General features: G+C 45.9%; 1 protein-coding gene across 2 annotated transcripts in view; it reads left to right on the top strand.

Annotated features, from left to right (window-relative positions):
- Positions 1-16,113, top strand: part of GRIN2A (glutamate ionotropic receptor NMDA type subunit 2A) — a 375,591-nt gene that overhangs the window by 314,200 nt on the left and 45,278 nt on the right. For both annotated transcript variants that reach the window (XR_003523244.2, XM_027612864.2), the window contains exon 12: positions 13,814-14,001. Coding sequence is in view for 1 of the 2 variants with exons in the window: in XM_027612864.2 (XP_027468665.1) it covers positions 13,814-14,001 (188 nt within the window). In the remaining variant the exon portion in view is untranslated. The remainder of the gene's footprint in view (positions 1-13,813; positions 14,002-16,113) is intronic.

Raw genomic sequence — 16,113 nt, 5'->3', positions numbered from 1 at the left:
CGCAGGACCCTAAAATCTAGCAAGCCCTGGCTTAGAAAACCCAGAGCATCTAGCTCAGCTGCTCGGTCCTGCCTAGGTGCACACGGGTCTGTGGCATCTGCTGCTCCATGAAGACATGGGCCTATACACCACGGTCAGTGGATGCGGAGGCTCCTTTATGGAGCCTGGAAGGGCCCAGAACACAAGTGAGGCCTTGGATTATGGTTAAGAGTCCCAGCTTGGTCTCCATCCGGGTTCTGTCATTAGCAAGCCGTGGCCTTGGGTCAGTCATATCATGTCTCTGAGTCTCAGTTTCCCATCTAAAAAGCGAAAACACTGAATTCTTTGGTCTCTAAAATGGTTCTGATATTCTCTTATTTGTGTCGAACACTTGAACACTTCATTTAGAGCTTTCCAAAAATACAGAATCCAGACAAGCCATGTATATAAACACTGTCAGTTGTGCAGAAAGGATGTAGAATAACTCTTCAAAGCTGGGGGTCTCCAGGCCTGGCCCATGAGCCAACCCCACCTGAATCACATGGTTACGCGTTAGATGCAAGTTCTGGGTCCAACACAGGATCTTCTCTCCAGTGCTAGAGCCTGTGAGTCTGCATTCTAACAAGCATCCTCCTGCTTCAGGGATTTTGATCCGTGCTGAACTTTGAGAACTACTCTTCTAAAGGAGTTCGTTCCTTCAACACGTTTTACTGAGACAACATATAAAAAGTAGACCAATCAATATAACCATGTAGCTTATCCCTGGGATCCATAATTGCTTTAAGAGCATAAGTAGAGAGAAACTTGAAACTAAGTGCAGTTTCATTGTTTATTGAAACTGAAGATAAATAGGGAGAAACCATCCCAGAAATGATCAGGCAAATCAATGAGAAAACAAGATTTGATGTGTGAATGTCAACAGAGATAGGATTTTTCAGGAATAGGTCTCTTAGGACATGCGGGGCTCTCCTGAACCAAAGACAGACGAGTAGTTCGTGACCACAGCTTTCTAGACCAGGGTTTCTCGGAGTGTGGCCTGAGTCTGAGTCAGTAGGGGGGCTAAAAAAATGTGGGTTCCGGAGCCCCACTGAGCCAACAGAACCCGAGACTCCGGGGGCCGGGGCTGGGGCCGGGGAATCTTCAGGTGATTCTAAGGGGCGCTGATCCCACTTTTCAGAACATCTGCTCTAGAAGAGGGAGCTGAAGCTGAAATGAGTGGAGGCAGATTTAGATTTACAAATGCTCTATCATCAGAAGCTGATGTTCTCCAAGCAGTTTTGGCAAGTGGGCAAAAGTGCAAGCATAGCACTTAATGCCAGATTTAAATTAAACAGTCAACATCCCCAGGACTCCAAAGAGCCTCATGTTTCACAACACAGTGGGATGGTTTATGTGTATTTTAACTGACGTTCATGTTCGGTTATTTGTATATAAGTTTATGGAAAGTCCTAATTTCCTTCAGAAGCATCAGTCTTTAGCCCTCGGCCTCCCGGTTCCCTATCTATCTGATTTCATTTCCAGCCCAGCACTGTTGGGAAACTGGCAGGCATCTTTCGGCTTCCCTTACATTGAGTAGTCGGAGAGAAGAATTGGGAGCGAGGGTTGCCTTTTGACCCATAAGCATGTACTACAAGGCTCGCATTGTGCTCAGTGGCGTGTCTGTAAAAATAAACTGGTGAGCGGCTAACAGCTACTTGCATGTGTCAGGACTGTGTTTGTGGTACAGATGGGCATTGAACCCCTATTCTAGAGCACAGAGTCTCCAAGCCAGTGGGGTCCGAGAATGCATGTTTTTATTAGCACTTCTGGTGACCCAGATACAGGTTGTCCGTGGCTTTTAAGAGGTTCAGTAGTCGCATATGGAGAGATAGTGTTCTGTCCGGAGTAGGCGGGACAGAGAAGAGGAAGGGCATTTCGGGAGGAGGGCACAGAAGGAGCAAAGGCATGAAAGAAAGTTGGGGCATGTTCATTTGGAAGTGCCTTTGGGATAGCGGCATTGCAGACCCATCTCATCTCTGCATTGATAGAAACCTAACAGTTTGTGAGATGCTTCATGTGCATAATCTCATTTAATCCTCACAGCTCTCTCTCTCTCTCTCTTTTTAAAGATCTCTTTATTTTAGAGAGAGAGGGAGCACAAGTGGGAGGGGAGAGGGAGAGAGAAACTCAAGCAGACTCCACGCTGAGCGTGGAGCCTGATGCAGAGTTTGATCCTACTACCTGGAGATCATGACCCGAGCTGAAATCTACAGCTGGATGCTCAACCGACTGAGCCACCCATGTACCCCTCCGCACAGCACTCTTATGAGCTGGGTATCATTATTCTCTCTTTTAAGAGATGAAGCACCTGAGCTTAACTAAGTTACTCAAAAAGCTATTTAACTAAGTAACTACATTGTAGAATTATTAAGAATTATTACTGGGTTTGCCTCCCCACTCGGCAGTGCCAGCCAGGTGGCGGGGTGTAAGAGGTTAGAGCTCAGGGAAGAATTGGAGACTGAAGTTATATATTATATATATGTGTGTGTGTATATATGCATATTTAATACTGTATATGATATACATCTATTTTATGCTATATATAGTATAGTATATATAGTCAATATATGACTGAGAGTTGATGAGGTCACAGCATCCTCATTTCCATTCTTAAAAGAAACTGGTCTGGAGATGTGGAGATTGCCAAGGAAAAGTAGACTGGGAAGGCATGAGGATCCTCCCTGATGGTTAGCTGCTATGTAGAACACGTTCTTTCCAGGATGCCGTTTGGGCAGGTTTTATTCGCTATATTTTATCAGGCACGCAGAATCAAACTCAGAGGTTCATTTTCAGCTGCGAAGTTTGAGTGCAGGCATAAACAGGAGGGTGCGGTGAGCCATTGTCCTAAGTGGGATAGCGTCATCTCCAGAGAAAATCAGAGAGACAATGACCTGCTTTCTGAGATCCACCCCCACATTGCAAATAAAGCCTAAAAGTAATTGCTACCACATCACAGTGTTAGGAATTTTTTCCTTAATAAAAATTCAGGAAAGCACAGGCAGCTTTTTGTATGCGTGCGTGTGTGGTTGCAATTACTTCTTGTTAAACTCGATTAAAACTACACTAGTGGATTTTCAAGGCCACCCGTAAAGTGTCAAAAATAGGAACAAATGAGGGAGAAGTGTAAAGTGGGCTTCCAATTCTGTAGACCTAGAGATGGAGAGAGGACAGAGAGAGATAAAAAGGATACAGAAATGAAATACACCGAAATGTTATCAGAGATCGTGCCAGATGATTATGTGGTGTCCTTTTTATCCTTGTACATGGAACAAGTGTTTTTTTTTCATCTTTTTTTTTTTTAAGATTTTTATTATTTATTTGAGAGAGAGAAAGCATGAGCACGTGGAGGGAGAGGGAGAAGCAGGCTCCCCGCTGAGCAGGGAGCCCGATGCGGGACTCGATCCCAGGACCCTAGGATCATGACCTGAGCTGAAGGCAGACGCTTAACCGACTGAGCCACCCAGGCGCCCCTGTAGCAAATGTTCTGCAACAAAAGTATCACTTGCAATCCTCAGAAAAAAAGTTTCTTCTGAACACCACACTTCATTTCCTCCTGGTGTTTGTGTCCTGTTCGTACAGATTACACACTGAATCAGGGTGCGTGCAACATCCCTGCCTTGCTTTCCTCAGTTGAGCCTGTACCGTTTTGTTGGACTGTTTTCACATTTAACGACCAGGAGATATTTCACCAAGCGAGGGGAATATTAATTAATTTAACTGTCATCGCTCTGCATTTTCATTCTCCTATGGCTGGCACTGGAGGCTTTTAGAAAGCTTGCTGACACCATTTTTGTAGACCAGTTTGTTGAGAACGCTGTCCTCCACCACCTCTTGGACGTCTGCACCCTGAACAGCGTTGCTTTTCCTCCACTTCAAGGCATGTTTCTATCTGGCAGACAACACAATCCCTATAACTACTCGGCGTTTTCTTTTTTCTTGAGCTACGCCGTAATTCAGAGCTCAGTGTATGATCCTCTATGAGCCGCTGCGGAGAGCTCATGTCCTATCTGCTTCCTGACTTTCCCTAAGGCCTTAGCCACGAGCCTTAACTCGTGAATTCCCTTAACTCAATCACATTGTTTTATTCATATGTTTAAACCTTGTTCTGTTGCAACTGGAATAAGCTTACATGAATCACTTTGGGAACTAAGCGAGGTATTTCTAAGTAACAGGTACCATTTATTGAGAGCTTACCTACATGCCAGGTAGTGTCCTGTTTGGCCTGCATTATTTAAATCTCATAGCAACGCTATGAGAGAATGACTATCATGATTTTCCCATTAACAATGGAAGAAATAGGCAGAGAGAGTGAGTAGCTTGTCCAGGTCACATGTGCTCCAGGGCAATAATTATGAACATTCCCGTAACACTGCCCAATTAGCCTGCTTTCTAATGGCCCGCTATTGTCCAAAACCCAGAACCAATTTTTTTATACTTTAACCTTAAAAATGTCTTTTGTTTCCCTTGAAAATCTTAATGCTGCTTTATTTAATTTTTTTAATTTTATTATGTTATGTTATTCACCATACAATACATCATTAGTTTTTGATGTGTTAATGCTGCTTTAAAAGGGGGCAGTATTTCTCCTTCCATTGAAATGGGGAGAAGAAAGGAACTCACGGACCTCCAAAAAACAAACCCCCCCCAAAAAGGATGTATTTCTTATATTGGGATACATGTGGTTAGAATTTCGTCCCCGAGACCACGAAGGGGCAAGAGCTCCCTGGCCGATTCCCTCTCCCGAGGGACTGCCTCTTCTTCCTGCCTGCTGAACTCACATGGAGACTTCGAACATATGATCTCATTTCATCCCGCTTTGACTCTGCCAAACAGGCCTTCCCTCCATTTTACAGAAGAGCAAACCAAGCCTCAGGGAGCAGAGGCAGCTCGTCCAAAGGTTAACTGAGTGGGCAGAGCTGGCTTTCAAACTCAGCCCGGCATCTCTTTCTCCCCATAAGTGCTAACTCTCTGCTTGTCCGACAAGTGAACAGCTCTGGGAGAGTTGGACGCCTTTGCCATGAGGCAAGGGGGCTGGACCAGACAGGCAAGGGCTGGTGAGCTTCAGAGCCGGGATTCGAGCTGGTCCCGGCACCCATGCCCTTCACCACTATGCTCTACTGTGTCTCGTTTCAAAATAAATTCTCACTTTTAAAAAACCAAAAATACGGAAAAATAAGCATCCCTTTGACCACGACCCAATCCCAAACCACACCCCACCACACACACATACACACACACACACACACACACACACACACACACACAGAGCCAGGTAGGCACTCTTATCTGTTGGGTATTACATGGCATTTCTTCTAAACCTTTGTTATATGCATCTGTGTATATATCTATGTCCGCATGTAATTATCAATTCATTCTGTGCAATGCTGTCAAACTCTGTGCAGAATATCACAGTTTGGTGTTCAATTAATAATATGTTTTGAAGAGTCTTCTGTATCCATAGGTCTGTTTTGCCTTCATCCTCTTTGACTACTGGGAAGAATCCCGTGGTATACATACATCACAGTCTGTTTGACCATTTCCCTTTGGGGGCTGTTGGTCACGTGGCTGTGTTAAAAATCCAGATGAGTTCTCTAGGCATGAGTGCAAGAAGTAGAGTTTCTGAGTCAAAGTATTTATCCACCTTCTTGAACATTAGTCTTATTCAGCTAATTGATTGATTTACTTATTTTCTATGTGGGCTCTTAGTACAGAACGTGAACTTTGGAAGGAGAAATAAGTAGCTTCGTATCCTGGCTGTGATAACGACCAGCTGTGTGACCATTGGCAAATAAATAACCTCTCTGAGCTTTTCCCACATCTGTACAATCCTGTCCTCTGGAATTTAGTGAATTGACTTTAGGGAAGGTCCTCGGCACTGTATCTTGACACATACTAACATTTTATCAAATGTTGATTCTTTTTCTATTCTTTCTTTCATTTTCATGTTTTTTGGTCTTCAAGATGCCCCATCCTTCAGTTCTGATGTGTGACAAGTTCGGAATCATCATTATACAATATTCTCTACTACCAGCAGGGTAATGGGATGCTTTCAAGCTGAGCATCCTGGATTCGAATCCCCCTCTGCCAAAGTCCAGTTGTGGGACCTTGGACAAGTTAATTAACCTCTTAGACCCCAGTTTTCCTATTCAAAAAATGATGCTAATTTTGGCTCCTCTGCTTAGAACATTGTAGGATTAAATGAAGTATGCAGGCAAATAACAGAGTGTCTGGCACTGAGTAAACATTCGAGAAAAGTCTGAACAAAGAAAACATTTTTGAGCATTCTTTATAATATGCATGGGAATGGCAGTAGAATGGTTAACATGATCCCAACCCTTGAAGAATGTAATCTAAAGAACTCTATGGAAAAGATTTATATTCCATAAGGAATCAATATTTTTCCAATGTCTGACCATGAGTTGTAGGGTGAAGAAGAATAGCATTTGCCTAGCGCTTTACAATTTACCAAATTTATAGTCGTTACTTCAACCAGTGTACCTTCTGGTCAGGTGGGGAAATCAAGGCTTAGAGAAAGATACAGACTCACCCAACGCAGGGATCTTGGGCCCTCAGTTTCCTTATCTGAAAAAGTAAAAGACAGCATTACATGACCTGTCAACTCCTTGGATGTGGTTAGTTTGGGTCCAGTGTTAAACTTAACAGAAACAAAGCAGGGACTTGCTGTACTTTTTTAAACCATTTCTTACTTTTGACGTTATTAGTCACTAGGCAAAGGGTGCATGGCATCTCCCATGTTTGCTTTCATTTCTCTCTCTCTCTCCATAAGCCCATCCCCCCCTTCTTACTTCTCCATCTGTGTCCTGTCTCCCCTTCCCCATCTCTTTTTCTGACTCCTTCTTTTCTTATTCTGTCTTCCTGTTTTGCTTGGTGCCTGCTTCCATCCATATCTCTCCCTCCCACTCTCTCTCCCTCCTTCTCTGCCTTTCTCTGTCTCACAAAATCGCTAAGAAGGTTCTCAGTGAAAAAATAAATACTAACCATCGGTCTTTTCTAAACCCAGTTCACAGTGACTATTACCAGTAGATGTGATAGACGCAAATTAAACTGACAACAGTTAAAAGCACACAGGGTGAAACATGTTACTGACTAAAAATCCATAGGTGACTTGAATCTTCCTCAGCAAGTTTGAGTCTCTACACAATTCTGACCCAGGAGAATTGAACTTAGTAGAAATAGTAACCACACAAGAAACTCCAAATGGCAGCAGCTATAAATTAGTAAAGTTTGTTGTGGTCCCAATGTTGATCAGTGAATCAAATCCTTACAAAATTTAAACACAAAGGAATTGATCCCAGTGAAAACGGTTTCCAAAAATTGCTGGAAACAATTTAGGCCATGGGAGACATCGATTTAGGATTAGATTAGCTTAATGGCGTTTGCTCTGCAAAAAAAAACACAAACAAAACCAAAAAAAACCTAAAACGTTTCCTTTGTGTAAATGCATCCATGTCCATATAACTGATTTTACAGCTGTATTCACAAACTCAGAGTCCAAATGTGATTCCAGGCCATTTTCCTAAAGCCACTTTTAGACCATCCGGTGCTGATGGCGGGTATGCTCTCTGTGCACGCTGTCTCCTCCCCAAGCAGGCACTTCCAAAGGTCTATGCCCCAGTGGTACCCCTTCGTGGGCCGGTGAACACCCTGCACCCCTCAACAGCATTGTGTCTGGGGACTGGTGAAGGATCTACACTGCCCTGGCTTCTGTGCCCGATGATGTCATCACTGCCGTGCTAGCATCCTGAGTTTGCACCTGAATTTACAGAACACCTTCACTTCCGTCTTCACCCACCAACAGGCCCCCCCCGCTCCGGGAGAGAGGTGTTAGCTCCCCATCTTACAGATGAGAAAACCGAAGCTCAGAGAGGTCCCAGGACGGGGTCTCCCTCACGGAGCCGGCAGAGAGACCTGAGCGCCACCCCCCCCGCCCGCCCACTGTTGCCCCATCGTGCTGATGGGCTTAAATTACTGGCTGAAGCCTTTCTCTTCTCTGCAAGGCTTTGATGGGACCTAAAAAAATACATTCATTTATCAAAGAGATGTTTAATTGTCATAACACTTTAGACTAGACTCCAAAACACACACAGGCGCGCATACATGCACACACACACTCCAGTTTCATTAATTCATCAGAACAAGTCAATGTCTTGTTAAAGGCTTCTTGAATGTTAATGGATGAATAATTAACTTTAACTATATAATTAGCCTTTAAATGTGCTGAGACCCCCAGAGAGCATCTGAAAACATGCATAAGGAGATGATGAGCTAAAACCGGAAACTTTTGATTAGATAATGTCAAGAGCCAGGTCCCTTTCCCCCGAAGGGGCCACGGCCTGCCCTTGAGCAGGGGGCAGCCGAGGCACCCTCAGACCGTCAGGGCCACGAGTGAACTTGCAGGCCATCACACAGGTACACGAGAGACCGACCGAAGTGACAGGGTCAGACTGACACTCGAGAAAGCTGGAGTAGTTCTTGAGAGCTGTCAAAAACTCTGGCAGGAAACTGCGGGGTTAAAGTCGCACGGGGCACCTGTGCCGATTCCTCCTTGCTTGGCTTCTTCACAGAGATCTTATTTCCCCCTTTCGTGCCAAATTACTGTCATTTTTAATCATTCACTTTCCTTGAGGACTGCCCGTGACAGGTGACAGGGAGAGTGACGGCACCCACGTCACCCCCACGGCGCCCGGCGGCGGGGGGTGTGGGTTTGTCTTGTTGCCAGCACGGCAGGGCACGGCTCCCTTCCAGGCTCTGGTTCTGTCCCACCCCTGAGGCTGGGGAGCCGAGGGGTCCTTTCATTTGTCACAAATGTTTGAAGAGGAGATCCCCCTTTTATGGGGAGTGGAGGCAGAGAAGGGGGCCGGGGAGGTGCTTTGTCCCCATCACTGTTCTCACATCCCCTCCTTGGAGCACCCCCTGACCCCGGGTAGAAGCTTTCAGCCAGTGACAGCCATGGGCCATGGGCAGGAGCTGGGAAGGTGGGGACAAAGACGGTTTCCTCTTGAAAAGCCAGGAGCAGGAAACACGGAGCCGAGAAGCAGAACCAGCTTCCTTACCTGGGAGCTCCCGAGCTTCCAGCCGACTGCTGTGAGCTCCAAGGCTCCCTCTCCTGCAGGGCCAGCCTTCCATCTGTGTTGCTCCAAACCAAGGGGGCCAGGGTGGGGGGTGTGCTGCCAATTACTGCGCTGCAGCCTGATCCATCCCTGTCTCCCGCGATCTCAGTTCCGGGCCCCCAGATGCTTGTGGTCTACACTGGGCTTTAGTTTCGGATGGCTTTTCTCTTCCTAACCCTCTACCTTCAACAAGAAGCTATGGCTCTCTATATACCTAAATGGCTCCTGAAGGCAGGCATAGGATGTGCTTGGGGCAAGAGGTCTCTGCAGGGGTGACTCTGGACCTCATGGGGCCGGGCACCTGTTGGGAAAGAGACAAATGAAGCTGAATAACCCATCAAAGCTCTTTAAACCCAGTTGCTCTGCTCTCATCCTGGCTGCTTCTTCCATTACGCTGGGCTTGACTTAGAGTTGTAATGCCCCAGTCTGAACTTCATAAGCAATAGACAGAAGTGCCTTTGTTTACCCCAACAAGCTTCATGGACGTCATGGTCACAGCGGTTGTCTGTGGCCTTTGGCATCAGACGGTGGAAGTCCAGATGCTGCTGTGACCCCTAGAAGCTGGGGGTGGCGTTGCATCCCCTGACCTCTTAGTGACTCAGCTTCCTCATCTGGCAATGGGGTTGGATGGCAGGGGCACATCCATCCTTGCGCTGTTAGGAGTCATCAGTGGGATGGGATAATGCGTGTAAAGTATCCAGGACTGGATTGGTCACAGAGAATGTGTAGAATGTGGCCAATGCCATTAGTGTTGCCATAAAATCTGAACTCTATTGACTGTACCCATGTGTTTTGAGCATTTGTTTCATGGCAGGCATGGTGCACACGTCTCACTTATATAAATTCTCTTTATTCCCAAAGCCCTCTGAGGGCAGAGATGGTCTGCCCCGCTTTGCAGAGAGAAGACTGGGGCTCAGAAACACAGGCCCCTTGCTCCAAGTCTTTGACCACAGAGAACTCTCTTGAGGACATCAGCCAGTCTTGGTTTTTTCTTTTTAACGATGGCAACATTTTTCTTCCAGTTGGAAAGAGAGCAAGTAGACCTTTTGGAGTCAGAGCGAGGAGGAAACCCAGAGCCCTGCTCCCCAAGCCTTCCCCTGCCCACCCAGAGCACTGTTGTCCACTTAAGGAGCCACCAGCCTTGTGTGACCATTTATGTCAAAATCTAAATTAATGCAATGAAATAAAATTAAAACCTCAGTTCCCCCATTTGCACCAACCACATTTCCAGTGCATGATAGCCATATTAGACAGCATAGATATAGAGCATTTCTTTCAGAAAGCTCTACTGGACAGCGCTGTCCTAGAGAGTTTGCAGTACAGAATTTGGAAATAATACTGATGAGCTTCAGGCTGCTTTGCGGAGCCTCCTCTGCTCATGGACAACATAGGAAAATACTAATAATAATTGTATATCTCCCTACTGGACCGTCTTTGGTAAAGCACTGTGCAAACAAAGCCATGTCTATCAGAGGGGGCTGTGCAAGCCCTGGGATGTTTTTAAACATGCATTTAGACCCCAGCTCTCTAGAATCATTGATGAGGGAGAGAAACCAACATCACATGGCCCTGTAGTTTCCTTCATGTGCTGTCCTCATTTTGGTTCTGATGTGGCCCAGGACCAGAGACAGCCCATGGAGGGCAGGCTCACTTGTGGCCCTTCATGGCCCCCAGCCCACCCCAGGCACACACCAGTGTGTAATTGTTTCACTCATGTCTTTTGTGATTGTCTTCCCTCTTACTTTTGCAAACTTGGTTCCCTGCGAAAACTTCCTGTTTTCTTTCTGTTCATCTGGCTGTTTCTCAGCTAAAGAATATTTTGTCATGAAATATGGTAATGATTTGCAGAAATCTGTGCCTGTCCATAAATACTGATTTAAGCTGCTGTTAGGCAATTCTCATGTCATTTCCAGGTGCAGTTTTAGAATTCCATCCCAGACTTGCATCAGTGTGTGGTGGGTTAACAGGAGAGGGAAAGGTTTTACCACATGAATACAAACAGATGGCCTTCACATTTGAATGCCTCTATGCACATGTATGTGTGTATTCGTTTGTTTTTTGAGGAATTAAGAGAAGAGAGTGGGAAGGTCTCAGTAAAACCCAGGTTCCCAGCAACTCCATGGCAACTTTGATACGCTGAGGTATTGACGTTGCAAGCAACCAAGCTTCATCGAGAGGACAAATACCATCCATGGCCTGAAGTCTTCAGGAGACCCATATCATCCAGAGTCTCAATTGCCCTGTTGATAGTCATAGAAGGTGACTGTTGGCTTGTGGAATCAGAATGCCGCAGCTGGATGAGTATCTCAGCAGGCCCGTGGTGACCACCTCATCTCGCAGATGAGGAACCTGCAATCCAAAAGAAGGAAGTGACTTTCCCAAGGTCTCACCATCATCCAAATCTAGAGTACAAACCAGATCCCCTCTACCTGCTCTCCCAACTGCTCCTGTCACAAAGGCCCCGCCATCATGCACAAATTGCTTTCAACTCCCCATTCCATATTTCCACAGCTCTCAGTGTTGCTGGCTTTCCAGAAGTCTCTTTCCTCTCGGTTCATCAGCTCTGGTTTACCATCACCATTAACAAGGCTTAGTTTCCTTTCCCTTCCACTTGGGTGATCTGATCTCCTTTTAATACTCGCCAAGTGTAACACCAAGCCTCCAATCCTACAGCCTTGGGAGAGAGGCTTTAGAGTCTTTGTGTTGGTGAGATGAGCCTTGTAGTCTTGCCCCACCTCTAACCATCACAGAGACAAAAAATTAAAACGAAGCATGCAGCCGTAAACATTCCAAACGGTTTTGTTCCCATCGGGAGACCTTCAGCAGCTGTCTCTGAAAGGATGCAGCAATTTACCTCCTCTCCCTGCCACTTTTATTTTTCTTTGCCTCACTGTTTTATGTGTTCTTGTTAAGGAAAGCAAGGCAGTGAAGTTGAGAAAGTACCAGGACATTGAGTAATCTCCGTTTTAGCTTTCCTACCTACTTTAGGTCATCGCCACCCCATCCCTACCTAGTTTTGAGCCATCCATCCCCATGCTTCAGCCTTGTGAAGTAACTCTAAAAATTGGAAACAATACTCACGCCCACTAATAGTGACCTGGGTAATGACTGAGTCACAGCCATGCTATTGAGGGATGATTCAACGCTTGCCTTTTGGGGATGCAGACTGCGAAGGGTCATGCAGGACTGAGATAATAACGTTCAATGCCTTAATCTGCATGGTGATTTCCAGGATGTACACGTGTAAAAATTTATCTTGCACTTTATTGCATATGCGTTATACATTAATGAAAAAACCCATTAACGGGAAAATGCTATGTTTATGGACATTGAAATACATTCACTCTGTGTGGTTTGCAACAAGCAAAGGCTGCTTTGGAGGTTGAAACCAGGACACAGTGTGGCCCACGGGCCAATCTGTGTTTGTAAATAACCTTTTATGGGAACAGAGCTGAATTCATTCATTTATGTATTATTTAGGGCTGCCCTTGTGCTGTGTATTAGCCTTCCTAGGTCTAACAGAGAGGCTTAAACAACGGGAATTTCCCGTCTCATGGTTCTGGAGGCTGGAAGTCTGAGATTAAGGCGGCAGCAGGGCTATGCCTGCTCTGAAGGCATGAGGGTAGCCCCTGTTCCGGTCCCCTGTCCCAGCTTCTGGTAGTTGCTTGGCTTGTGGCCATGTTAACTCCAGCCTTCACGGTGGTGGTATTCTCCATGTGTGTCTGTGGTCCAATCTCCCCTTTTTTTGAGAACATCAGTCATATTGGATTGGAGGCCTCCCCTTCCCCTGTGTGAGCTCATGTTATCTAATCACATCTGCAATGACCCTATCTCCAAATAAAATCATATTCTGAGGTGCTGGGGGTTATGGCTTCACCATACGAATTTGGGGAGGGTCACAGGTCAGCCCAGAACATGCTATAGCAGCAGCAGTGTGGAGTTGTTGTGATACAGACCGTATGGCCCACAGCTTAAACTATTTACTATCTTGACTTTACAGAAAAAGTTTGCCAATCCCTGCTTTATTTAAAAGGGGTGTGTGTGTGTGTGTACACGCATGCACGTGTGCATACATAAGAAATTTGGAAAGCTGTTCACCAATGTGTTAACAGAGGTTGCCTCTGAATTATGAGACAATTTAAGTTTTAATTGTAGTTTTGATATTTTCTATATTTGGGTTTCTAAAAATTATTATATAATAATTTTTATAATATAAATCGATAGTAAACATGTTTCCCTTGGGAGGAAGACATCATTCCTATGCACTCACCCTCCCTTCTTGCACCCTACACCAAATCCTCCTGTACCTTAATGGTTTATTTTGGTCTGATGCAAACCTTTCTAAATAGGCCACTGCTCCCCACTGTTGGGAGTGCTAAGGGCAAACACTTAGCAAACCAGCAAACTCAACTGTTTACTCACTTGGGCATAAGGATTCTTCATGTCTTTATTTAGCTGCCTCTTGTATGTAACTTGGAGAGAAAAGGTTCTGGCTTTTATCTCCTCATTAAAAATAGATCCTTTTATGATGAGGGGATGGGGCTGCAATGAGTCACCCTGTACAGAGTGAAAGAAAGCATGCGGTGCTGGATCAGGTCTCAGGAGCTGGTCCCCAAAATGGTACCCCACCATCCCCATGACTCCGTGGTTTTTTGTCATTGCAGGAAACTGGATGCTTTCATCTATGATGCGGCAGTCTTGAATTACAAGGCTGGGAGGGATGAAGGCTGCAAGCTGGTGACCATCGGGAGTGGGTACATCTTTGCCACAACTGGTTACGGAATTGCCCTCCAGAAGGGCTCCCCTTGGAAGAGGCAGATTGACCTGGCCCTGCTCCAGTTTGTGGGTGATGGTAAGACCTTGGGTGACCCCCTATCTTTCAGGGGACTTGACACCCTTGCACTCTCTTTGCTGATTGGCTTTCCAATGGATCTTTGTTTGATGCATTTGCTCACTATTTATTGGGTGCCTCTCACACGATACCATGGTTTTCTAGGTTGCCTATAACGGAAACCAATTTTAGACAACAAAATTTTCCAAAGAAACTTATTTTAAGGATGCAGAAATGTCTATCTCAGTGAATTGAGGAAGGAGTTGAGCAAATAGGTTCAGGAAAAAAAAAGCAGGAACCGGAGCAATCCTTGGGCCTTGATAGCAGGACTTCATAGGTCCTGTCCTAAAGTAGCAGTTCTCAATCAGGGCAGTTTTGCTCCCTGGGGCACTTGGCTATGTCTGGAGACATCTTTGATTGTCATGGTTGGGAGGCCATTTGCTACTGGCATCTAGTGGGGAGAGGTCAAGGATGCTGGCAGACATCTTACAATGCCCAAGATGGCCCCCTCATCTCAAAACATGGAATTACCTGACCCCAAATGTTAGTAGCCCTGGGGTAAAGAAACCATGACGTTACATGACTAGGCTCCAGTCCTAAACTCTGTTCTCTCAATTCTAAATTTCATATTCCAAAGGAAGGATTCCTGATGCATTTCGAACCAAAGACTCTTTCCCGGACCCATCAGGAGTGCCTAAGGGGTGGGGTTACATTGTACCAACACAGAGGCTCCTGATTTTATCCTATGGAGGAGTGAGGGAGAGGCAATCTCTAGAAAAGGGATATGAGCAGAAATCCCATGGGTTTCCACTGCAGTCTACCTGCTTCTCCTGCCAAAAGACAGTTTCCAGCCCCATGGGTCTTACAGTCTCTTGGGACTGTGGCGCTTATGGACCTCTGTAGGTGATTGGGCTGTGTCTCCAGCGTCATTGCCTTCAGTCTACCCTCTACTTCCTAGTTGGTGATCTCACTGGCTGGAGTTTTTTAGGATCCTGTCCTGGCTCAAATGGCAGTTAACCCTGAGAACCTGAGTAAGCTGGGGCCCAGGGCAGCAGCTGCATCCAAGGACAGCTGGAGGCCGTGTTCAGAGATGGTTGCAGAATATTCCGTACCTCCCTGGAGCTGGGAGAGGAGAATCTGGCAACCAGTGTGGTTAAATACAACACTGAAATGCACAGACATTCGTGCACAGTGTGGTATGATTTTGAACAAGGTGCATATTTCCTTGCATCTTCTCCTTCTCTCTCTGCTCCCGGAACTAAGCCCTGGATTCTCAAAGTGCCATCAGAACATCTAAATGTGTTTTATATTTAACTCCCAAATAAGAACATCTGATCCTCTGAATTCCCTGTAGGGCATTTGTACCTTCTTCTGATCATGAGCCATGTTCTCTGTTGTGTAATAGTGACCTGTGGCTGTCGGTCAGCTCTGGCTGTGAAATCTGAGAGGCGTACACCACTAGGCCTTTATTTTGCCCGTGGGAGTGCAGGTTGAGTGGAGGAGCTCTGTCTCAGGCTGCAGTGGCCTTGGTGGTTCTGGGCCCTGCGGTGCACCCATGGATCAAATGTGCTGTCTGCTCTGCATTCGTTTATTCTGGGGCTCCGGCCAAAAGGGCAGGAGCTGCCTGGGAGAAGCTCTTTTCTTGGCTGTGTCACGGGCACAGAGGAGATACCCAATTGTACATGTGCATTTCAAGTCTCTGCTTCGCCGTGGTCACGCCACGAACACCTTTCTGTCTGGAGCAAGTCTGATGGCCAAGCCCAAAGTAAAGAGATCAGAGGTACACTCTGCCTTTTATCGGGTAGGGGAGTTTGGGGTTACAGGACAAGGGGTATGGACCCAGGGGTGAAGAATTGGGACCATTTCCTCCACCTGCCATCCTGGTCGCCCAAGTCCCCCTACACAGGGTGAACTATTCGACAAATGAGTCTTGTTTCCATCAGTAAATACCACAAAATCCTGAACTTGTCCTGACCTGATAACTGGCCCGTGAAGGACTGAGTGAACAAACACATGCATGGATGAACGGGGGGTGTCGAGGTGTATTTCATTTGACAGGACACTTTTAAATATGATGGGTAGCTGTCAAATAAGTGAGTTGGAACTCTACTCTTACTGTTAGTCCTTGCTGTT

The sequence above is a fragment of the Zalophus californianus genome, chromosome 10 (genome assembly GCF_009762305.2).
Source record: "Zalophus californianus isolate mZalCal1 chromosome 10, mZalCal1.pri.v2, whole genome shotgun sequence".
Taxonomy (NCBI): Eukaryota; Metazoa; Chordata; class Mammalia; order Carnivora; family Otariidae; genus Zalophus; species Zalophus californianus.
Note: the sequence above shows the minus strand (reverse complement) of the source record. Positions and strands in the feature narration are given on the sequence as shown.